The sequence below is a fragment of the Myodes glareolus genome, chromosome 14 (assembly GCF_982192425.1).
Source record: "Myodes glareolus chromosome 14, mMyoGla1.1, whole genome shotgun sequence".
Taxonomy (NCBI): domain Eukaryota; kingdom Metazoa; phylum Chordata; class Mammalia; order Rodentia; family Cricetidae; genus Myodes; species Myodes glareolus.
The window spans coordinates 16,806,147-16,816,283 of record NC_142039.1 but is presented as its reverse complement, the minus strand read 5'-3'; the positions used below and the strand labels follow the sequence as shown (position 1 = coordinate 16,816,283).

Genomic DNA, 10,137 nt, shown 5'->3' with positions numbered 1-10,137 from the left:
AATCAAATGCCAACCTTTTAACTTCGGGCTTTTGTGGGCAGTCTAGATTCAAACGATGGCAGATAAATAGGCTCCTGAACAGCCTTTCTTCTGGGGCTGGGCCTCACGCAGAAGCACCGGGGGTAGGGACAGACAAATTCTGCAGGCGGGTGTGCACTGATAGCCTGGTGAGGTGTGATGGCACCAGCAGCCGAGTGTGTTTCAAGGCCCCTTCCCCAAGACTCACCTGTGAATGTTTCAAATTGCTGCTATCTCCAGGTTGACAGTACAGAAGTTAGGGCCCACATTTCACCCCTTTTCTGAGTAAGGAATTAGGGACACCGACACTAGCCACACACCCCGAGAACACCATTGGCTTTGATACAAAACAGTTATGGAGGGAAAACTTAGATGCATTGAAAATTCTCTGAGTTCCTTTTACCCGACAGAAACTTACTTCCTTGTGTGGAAATTGGACCAACCTGAACCATGACCACTGTACTGAGGCTTCTGGTAAAGAGGCCCATACAAATCCCCGTAGGAAAGAGAAATGGGGGAAGAGATGGCTGTGTATCTGTGGCGCTACAGAGGTTTGTCACGCCACTGTGAACTGTGATGGGCCTTTATACTCCAAGCTGGATTCTCCTAGTTTTGAAAGGCAAGTACCAGGCCCTGGAAGGAGGGCGGTTCCTCCATTCTGCTTGTGCAGTGTTTCAGCATTTACAGTTAGGGCAGGGGATAGGGGAAGGGGTGCAGCTCAGTCTAGAGCATGTACTTAGCATGACACACGGACACACAGCTCCCTTGGAGTTTTGTTACGACACTACACAAGGTTAAGTCAGCACTTTTATTAATAGGCCATAAGCAAACATTTTGTTGCAATCCTTTTAACTGTCCTATCAGATGGGCATTCTAATTCTGTTTCCAGTGGCTAAACAAGGGGACAGCATGTAGATTTGATAATTGGGGGGAAAAAAACAAAACCATAGGTGGTTGTTCACCTCAAAAAAAAAAAAAAAAGAATCCACAAAGAAACAAAAGCCAAGTATTATAAGACATCAGAATAAAGGGTGTGTGTTCCCAGAGCCGTTGGCCTGGGCAGCCCCTGAGCGTCACCTTGTGGGCCTGTCTGTAGGAGAGAGGCAGGTGGGCAGGAGGTGGGGAGGGGGGAGATGGGTGGCGTGTCTCAGGCCGTCTTCCTCAGTTGCTTCAGACCGAGGTCAGATGTGATGGCGGTTGTAGAGGTAGGGAGGGTACAGGCCGTCATAATGCCACTGCCGCCACTGCTCCACTGCCTCCCTGGTCCTCTCCTCCTGCTCTGAAGAGGAAAGACAAAGATCACTGTGCATAGAGAGGACACCCAACCCTGCTTTAGTTGTCGATCAGCCCACAGCACCTGCTGAAGGGACATTGAACCAAGATCCCTGTGCGCCCTGAAGACTTCCGAGAGCAGAGCTGCCGGGGGCCGATGAGCATGTGTACACAGGTTTTGGATCAGGCAAGGGGCTAAAGATCACAGCTGGTTGCCCGCAGAACTGAGACAAAGGTATCCAAGCTGTCTTCCCTAGACTACCCAGCAATGAGGGGAAAGGCTTAAACAGACAGCTGGACATCAAACTAGCAAGTAATGTCATGGCCACATGGGGATACAAGCCACACCTTGAAAAACTCATGTACAAGGGCCAGTGAAAGGGGTTGTCTGGGGGTAGTGCTTAGTGTTAGGCCTAACAACCTGAGTTCTACACCTCAAACCCACACGAAAGGAGAGACTCAACCCCCACAAGCGGAGCAACTCCTCTCCGAGCTGTGATTTTGACACAAACGCTGGTTAAGGTGTGCCTTTTAGGAAGCAGCTCACTGGCAGAGCTCAGACTTTCATTGGTTTAACATGAAGCTGTGAACTGAAAGCAGGTTGTCATGGGGCTCAGAAAACAAGCTGCTGGGGACATGGGACCAACCTGCACCCTCTACTTATGTGTGACAATTGTGTAGTGTGATCTACTAGTGGGACTACTAATGGTGGGAACAGAACCTATCCCTAATGCTTTGGCTGACTTTCGGGAACCCATTTCTTGAACTGGGCTGCCCTGCCCAGCCTTAATACAAGGAGGGGAGCTCAGTCCTACCTCAACTTGATATGCCATGCTTTGTTGACACCCATGGGAGGCCTGCCCCTTTCTGAGCAGAAACAGGAGGAGGAATGGATTGGGGGATGGGGAGGAGGATGGAAGAAGAGGAGGAAGGAGATACTATAGTCAGGCTATAAAATAAATGAAGAAATTTAATTAATAATAATTTTAAAAGGGCATCTTACTGAAAATTGTTACATCTAGTTTTATAGCTTTCAATAATTGTTATTTTTCACTGCCCAAAGTCCTTAAAAATCATATAACTAAAAGTATTTTACAGGAAAAAGGCTGAGGTGTCTGCAAGGTAACAAGTTCTGGCAGCTGGACCACTGTGACAGTCACTCAGGGCAGAATGGCTGGGTGAAGTGGGGTGGTAATGAGTTCGACTTTTTTCAAAAACTGTTTCTATGGTGAGCTAGGTGGCCCTCTTTCCCCTTCCTTTATTAAGCTCTGGAGAGACCCTTCAGGTCGCTCTCTTTCTCCCTGCTCATTCCTTCACCCTGTGGACCCGTGGAAGATCCCCCCAAGGCCTCCATGAGTGTGATTGCTCACAAGGAGAACAGCAGCTTGCCGGCACACCCTGCACACGCATCCTAGGGCGTCTCCTGCACATTGCCGTGCATAGCTGTGGACCTTCCCTAAGCTCACTCTCTCAGACTGTGAAATGAAGATGGTGCAGAGATTATCCAGTCCCCAAGCAGCCTCTGCCTCGCTGTGTGGGTGAGGCTCAAGGACCACAGTTTCGGTTTCCTCTGAACCCCACATCCCAACTCATCATGAAAGAGAACACCGTGAGGTTTTGTCCATCCATATGCTAGAAATTTGAAAATAATACATTTTTCTTGATTTGGGTTTTTTTTGCGGGGGGGTTGCTTTTTTGTTTTTGTTTTCATTTTGTTTGTTTGAGATCATTCCAATATGTAGCCCAGGCTGGCTTCAAGGCTAAGATTATCCTGCTTCAATCCACCAAGTAAGTGCTGGGATTCCCTGCCAGCACCACCAGGCCTGTAAAAGGCCTGAAGCGTTTAATATGGCACCGTGTCGAGTGTTATTAGGAACAGTGGAAGTAAGTCACACTGAAGCAAACTTGGATTCCAAATCTTCAGGTTTTAAAAACAAGCCAGCTCTCCTCAGCTGCTCGCCAAGGTCTACAAATCTCTGAGGCATTTGCTCCTGAGGTAACAATCTGAGTTCCTTACACTATGTTCCCAAGAAAGTTTGATTTCCTAGGATTTGAGCCCAACACCTGCTTGCAGGGCTTAGTTGGGTGCCGACTGCAGGGCACTGGGCACAGCTTCAGCCTCAGTCTCTAGCAGTAGACTTTTCTCTGTGCCCTTAGAGGAAAGACCTCCTCACCCATCAGAGCCCATAAGCCAGGAGAACGGAAGCCGACAAGACCCGAACGAAAGCTTTGTACCCAAGCTCATGCACCAGGAGGTTCCGAGAGACTGTGTGGGAACACATCAGGCTTGAAATTGGAAAAGACTCATAGAGAAATATTTATATTTTCATTCTTCTTCATCTCTTCAGGCTCCCCTCCCCCCTTTTTAGTTTTGTTTTGTTTTTCGAGACAGGGTTTCTCTGTGTAGCTTTGGAGCCTGTCCTGACACTTGCTCTGTAGACCAGGCGAGCCTTGAACTCACAGAGCTCTGCCTGCCTCTGCCTCTGGAATGCTTGGATTAAAGACATGCACCACCACCAGCCGGGCTCCCATCTCCCCTTTCTTCCATCTCTCCTCCTTCTTTCCCTTCTTTCTCTCCATTAAGAGTCTCTATGGGGGGGCTGGAGAAATGGCTCAGAGGTTGGGAGCACTGGCTGTTCTTCCAGAGGTCCTGAGTTCAATTCCCAGCAACCACATGGTGGCTCACAACCATCTATAGTGAGATCTGGTGCCCCCTTCTGGCATACATGGAAGGAATGTTGTATACATAATATATAAATAAATCTTTAAAAAAAAAAAAGAGTCTCTATGGCTATGGGTGTCTGCTGTGGGTGACACTTGAGACCACTAGTCAGCTGTAGTGCAGACAGAATCTTCCTGAACTCATATCCCCCACACCAGCACCTCTTCCTATGAGGCCTGGTGTGAACATGCCCTGAGGGCAGATCGGAGTCCCACGTGTAAGAAGAAGATTCCCATTGCCTCATTAGAGCCCCCAAACTCTCTGCATCTTTTCTATTCTATTGATGAGAGCGAAGGCTTAGTGAAAAGGGTACCTCTAACAGATGAGTAAAGAGAGGCACAGAAACCCTTGGGGGTGGGGAACCTTTAGGATTCATATTGCTATTGGGTGATTGAGAAGCAAAGATGGACTATAGCTATTAGAAGTCAGGTACGAGGCAGGGTAAAAAAAATAATAAGAATAGGGCTAGAGAGATGGCTCAGTGGTTAAGAGCATTGCCTGCTCTTCCAAAGGTTCTGAGTTCAATTCTCAGCAACCACATGGTGACTCACAACCATCTGTAATGAGGTCTGGTGCCCTTTTCTGGCCTGCAGGCATACACGCAGACAGAATATTGTATACATAATAAATAAAAAATAATAAATAATAATAATAAAATAAAATAAGAAGAACCAGTGCTTTTTTGTGGCCATTTCTCTTGACCAGAGTGTTGTTACAAGCTGGAGAGATCTCTTAGTGGACAATGATCTTGCCACATACGAGTGTGAAGACCAGAGGATCAAAATCCATGCACTGGGTAAACACAGTGACCCCAGCCTCAGAAGGTGGAGACATCAGGGGACATGGGGGCAAGCCTGGCCTTGCTCACCATCCTCTCTTCCCACAATGATGCTGCCGAGAGCTCTTACCATCTCTTTGCTCCTCCACGAAGTTCTCAAACTCGTTCCTTTGTTCCTCATAGTACTCTCTCCGCAGCTCGTCATCCCGCAGCTTCTGTCTGTTTTCCGCTGTGAAGACAGAGTTGCTCTTGAGAAAGGAGCAAGGGGGGCCCATGTGAGAGGGACACCCCAGTATTTACCCTGGATCTGACGGGAAGAGGGGCAACGAAGGGCTTTGCTGAAATGGTGTATTTCACTTTACACGGTGAACTGGACTTTACAGTTGGACTTTACACGGTGAAGGGCCTGGAGACTTTATCCACCTGCCCCATTTTGCAGAGGGGAAGATGGAGGCCCAAACGGGGCAAGCGCTTTGGCTCTGGTCCCACAGTGAGTCATGTGACCCAAGTACCAGACCACTTAGAAACTTAACTTTCATGATGGAAAATGAACTCTTCAAAGATTAATTGGACTGAAAATTAATTTTGGGGCTGGAGAGATGGCTCAGCAGTTAAGACCGCTGGCTGCTCTTCCAGGGGACCTAGCTTGAATTCTAAGCACCCACGAAGCAGCTCCCAACCATTGGTAACTCCAATTCCAGGAAATCCAGGGTCCTTAATCCGGCCTTCACGGGCACCAGACATGCATGCGATACACGTATTACATACATGCAGGCAAAACACCCATACAAATAAAGTAAAAATAAAGATTTGTGAAAGTTAATCTCACATTGATGAATACCTTCTAGTCCGTTCTGAGCCCCTGTCTTGGCAAGGATGTGAGATTGGCACTGAGATGAAAATTATAGATAAGAGGCTGGCAAAATGCCTCAGTGGCTGAAAGTGCCTGTCACCAACTCTGACAACATGATTTAGTCCCTAGGACCCATATGGTGAGAGAGAACCAACCCTACTAGCTGCCCTCTGACCTCCGCTTGTGCACCGTAGCAGATGAGCCCCTGCTGCATACAAAACACACACACACACACACACACACACACACAAAGCAAATACATATATGTCGCTAAAAAAGAAAATCAGATAAGAAAGTTGCCATCCTTCCACTTCTTAAGAGGCACATGTCAGCAGGCTGGGGAGTGTGACTCCATGGTAGAGCACTTGCCTAGAATGTGCAAGTCCTAAGGTTCAATTCCCAGCATTGCAAAATAACAGTAATATTCAAATAAGTTTGTACCAAGCATGATAGCGTCTGTAATAAAAGGCTGAGAGCTGTGATATTCTGGAAGGTGCTATTTGAAGCTCTTTACTTTAAAGGTTCTTATAATGTGTCATTCAGTGGGAAAACACACTGGAGGCCTGTGGTCATAGGCACTTCAGGAAGAGTGGGCCCCTGAGATTGCCTCACATTCTCAAGGGTCCCCTCACATCACGGTTTGGACAATAGCGCTTGTTGCCCTCCAACACAGATATGCAAGAGGAAAAAGAGAAGCAGAAAAGCTAAGGCAACCACAGTCCCCATCACTGCTCCATGGTATGGAGTGTTGGACTCGGCATGCATGCACAAGGCCTTGAAGTCAATACCTAGTACTGGGGAGAAGGGGGTAGGGAGAAGAAAAGAGAGAGAAAGGGGGGCAGGAAGATGGCTCAGCAGCAAGGTGCTTACCACCAAGCCTGACAACCTGACTGTGAATCCCAGAATCTACATGGTGGAGGGAGAGAAACAGCAGCCACAAACTGTCCTCTGACCCCTGCACACACTGTGGCGTGCACATGCATACAACACAGAGTGAATCGGTGAGTGGGATTTTTGTTTTGTTATGTTGAAGAAGGAAGGAAGGAAGGAAAAAAAATAAGGATGTTGAGAAAAAAAGAAAAAGAAGAAAACCTCAAATCCCTTCTGGAAACAAGAAGCTTATATTCATAAATAAATATATGAGTGCTAATTGACTCAGTAAAGCCAGGTTACCTGTGAATTTGCTTTAGTACAGACTTCTGGGGGAAGTCTATGTTTCTTCCCAAAGTTCTGTCTTTATTTACAGTAGTAGAAAACTTTATCTTGGTAGAAATGGTTCATGCATGGTTCAGGCCATATTCACATCCTACAGATTCCTCAGGCTCAGAGAGGTGTGGTCACCTAATGGAGGCCACACAGCTGCCTGGCCAGAGCACCTCGCATGGCAGTGTCTCCCTTCTGACTCACTGGAGGCTCTGATGTGGCTCCAGGTGTCAGGAAGCTGCAGCAGGAGCGCTCAGGTTTAGGAAGGACATCATGAGTGACTACCCGTTTCTAAAGAAGCATCTTCGTAAAAGAAACCATCCAACAATTGGACATCTGACATTAACAGTAATGAAGGACGATGTCATGCTCTGCCAAAACGATGCTTCATGGGATGTAGCATATGCATTGTACACCTTTTTAAAGAGTAACTGGGCATGGTGCCATGTACATGTAATCCCAGAGCTTGGATGGAGGAAACATCCAACGGGCTTGCTGGTCAACCAGATTATACCATCTGGCAAGTTCCAGGCCACTGAGAGACCCTACCTTTAAATAGTGAACAACAGCTTAAAGATAACTCCTGAAATTGTCTTCTGGTCCCCACATGTATGTACACACACACACACACACACACACACACACACACATCCATCCAATTCTTTTTCTAAAGCAGTTCCAATTTCAGATTAATTCCAAGGTGATGCTTCTCTCTACCTATCCACAGTTGTCCCAGTGACTGCTGATCCCCTTCTGTGAAGTCCTGGCTATTCACTTGGATATGCTGGGCCTCCCCCACTACCTGCCTGCCCGACCTGCTTTCCAAGGTGAGAGAGCTCAGGCTTAATCGCGCACCTCATTATTCTGACTCAGTTTCTCAGGACAGAAGATAACTGCCGGTCCACACCTGTCTCCTTCCCCAGTGTCCGCCAGAGGTTGCTTCTATGGCTGCAATCGAGGTCTGAACCTCTAGCACAGGCTTTCGTTGTTGATTGACATTGGCCTACTTCAAATTTCAACCTGTGTGAGGTCTGGCAATATGCCTACTGTGGTTGGTTAAACTTCTCCAATCTTAAAAAAGAATGATCTGCAAGCACGTCCATCTGCATTCTTCCCCGTCATTTGAAAATAATCCTGCTGTTTTTACTGAGCAAGAAGTCACCTTGCAGACCGTGGTAAGGGACACAAAGAGTTCATTCATCCACATACACAAGGAAAGAATCAAGTCACAGACTCAGCCAGGATGGTCTGAGCTCAGAGGTTTGGAAGAATCAATTCAGGGGTAGGAAAGTTCAATCCCTGCTGGGTTGGAAGGTCAAGAATCAGACTTCAGAGTCCTGGAGACTCTGAAATTCACAGACAATTAAACTGCAGAAAAACAAACAAACAAACAAACACCAGTCCCCTCCCTTGATACATTGCCCTCCCTTGATACATTGCCCTCGGCCTTTTCCTGGGTCTATAGAGAAGGAAATTAGAACCAGAGGGAGGGAGTGACTGGGGCCACTCTGCAGCAGAACTGTCACCAAGCCTACCCTTCTTAGCACTTGGGTCCCTTAGTACCGGTACCCTGAGTTTTTTTTATCACCTTCTGAATACATCTTGGTGCTCTTGAGGTAGCATCGTTTTTATTGTTCCTCACCTTGATGCCATATTAATCTAACCTGTGACCGACAACCAGTGTCGACATTTGTATTTCATCTGTTAGGGACACACGACACAGTGTGCACACGAAGGTCAGAAGCCAACTTGCAGGAGTCAGTTGTCTCCTTCTACTGTGTGGGTTCCAGGGGTTGAATTCGGGGCCCCTTCACCCACTGGGCCATCTCACGGACCCCAAATATGACACTGTTGGTCATTTAGAGTCCTGGTCAACCTAACATCCAAGAGCTTTGGTATCCCGTCGTGGGAGGGAGACCATCCGGCATCCTTACCATTGACTTCATCCTGGGACTTGGGAGACCGCTTGCCACGCCTCTTGAGGAAATTCGAGGCATCAGACTCTGGCATGAAAATCTTCTGTTTCATACCTGAAACCAGAAAAGTGCTCTTCACAACCAGCACGGGGTGGGGGGAGCGGGATCCACCTGTCCCGCGTGTACGGATAACCCATAGACTCACCCTCCTGTGCCTCTTCTCCGGCTGCCTGGCTGCTGCCCACAGAGGCACTGGTCCCCTCTTGGAGCACTGTGGGGTAGGGTACAGGGAAAGGCTTCAATGATTCTGGGTGCAGTGATTTGTTAGACTACATTTGGGACCCTCTGCCCCTCAATATACGAGCTCCATAGCCAGTCTTTCTGGGAATCTACCATGTGAGCTGGCTTGTTTTCTATTTGTTATCTTTGTTATTTTTCTCAGTGTTATATTATCTTGTACACACACATACACACACACACACACACACACACACACACACACACACACACCAAGAATAGCTACCTTAATATCTCTTCCTACCTATGCCACCTGAGCAAGCGGGCCTCTATAGAGAAGGTCTTACTATGTAGCTAACACAGCCCACGCTTCAGCCCTCCCATACTTACTACACAGAAGCACCATGGCCAAGAGAGACGACAGGAGGATGGCTTGTCTCCAGGACATCTTTGTAGTGCGCCTCCAGAGACCACAGGGCAGATGAGATGCGGTGTCTTGGAGCCTCCAGTACTGCTGAAGTTGCTGCCCAGTGAATCCTCACTTCTGAGTCCGGCAGACAGGCAAGAAAGAGAGACAGGAGGCAGGAAGCTGGGGTGCCACTGGGGGAGAGTGGGAGGGGTCCTGGCTGTGGTTTCCATTGGCTGCTCCTGGCCAGAGCACTGGAGATGTTTTTGGCGCCTGGCAAAACCTGCTCAGAAGCAGAGTTTGTAGTTGGTGGGGGCCCTGGCAGGGACAGATTTGAAGTGTCCTTTCCAACAACCATGCCCGAGGAGGTTCTATGAAGAATACTTAGCCTGAGTCAGGGTGGGGGAGACCAGTGGCATGTTTGAATGAGTTCTTTGCCTTTGCTCAAGGGAGGGTAGGACCCTGGTAACCATGGCTGAAACATATGGAATTCTCACAGATCATTTGCAATCAAACGTCAGACAAGGATGGCCCCTAATGCCTGGAATATACCCTCATGTCTGGTGATGCTCACTGAGACGCGGGGGGCCATTCTGATGATACCTACGGGATTTCCTCACTTGGTCCATTGTTCTCTGGGGTGATGTTTGTCAAGCAAAACATGGAGCCTTTGGCCTGGGAGTATAGCCCAGTGGCAGGGAGTTTTCTTGGTATGTGAGAGGCTCTAGGTTC

The 10,137-nt window shown here is 48.0% G+C and overlaps 1 protein-coding gene across 1 annotated transcript; it reads right to left on the bottom strand.

Annotated features, from left to right (window-relative positions):
• Positions 1 to 807: 807 nt before the first annotated feature.
• On the bottom strand, positions 808 to 9,651 carry Ucma (upper zone of growth plate and cartilage matrix associated). Its single transcript, XM_085698830.2, has 5 exons — positions 9,390 to 9,651; positions 8,968 to 9,033; positions 8,781 to 8,876; positions 4,921 to 5,019; positions 808 to 1,297 (listed from the first exon to the last, which is right to left on the bottom strand). The coding sequence occupies exons 1-5, from the start codon at positions 9,445 to 9,447 to the stop codon at positions 1,200 to 1,202; spliced, it is 417 nt and encodes a 138-aa protein (XP_085554956.1). The 5' UTR covers positions 9,448 to 9,651; the 3' UTR covers positions 808 to 1,199.
• Between the last annotated feature and the right edge of the window lie 486 nt (positions 9,652 to 10,137).

Coding starts and splice junctions, on each gene's coding strand:
- Ucma (XM_085698830.2), bottom strand. CDS start 9,447: ATGTCCTGGAGACAAGCCATCCTCCTGTCGTCTCTCTTGGCCATGGTG. Junction 5,020..8,780: donor GTCCCAGGATGAAGTCAATG/GTAAGGATGCCG, acceptor CTGTCTTCACAG/CGGAAAACAGACAGAAGCTG. Junction 1,298..4,920: donor CGTGGAGGAGCAAAGAGATG/GTAAGAGCTCTC, acceptor TTTCCTCTTCAG/AGCAGGAGGAGAGGACCAGG.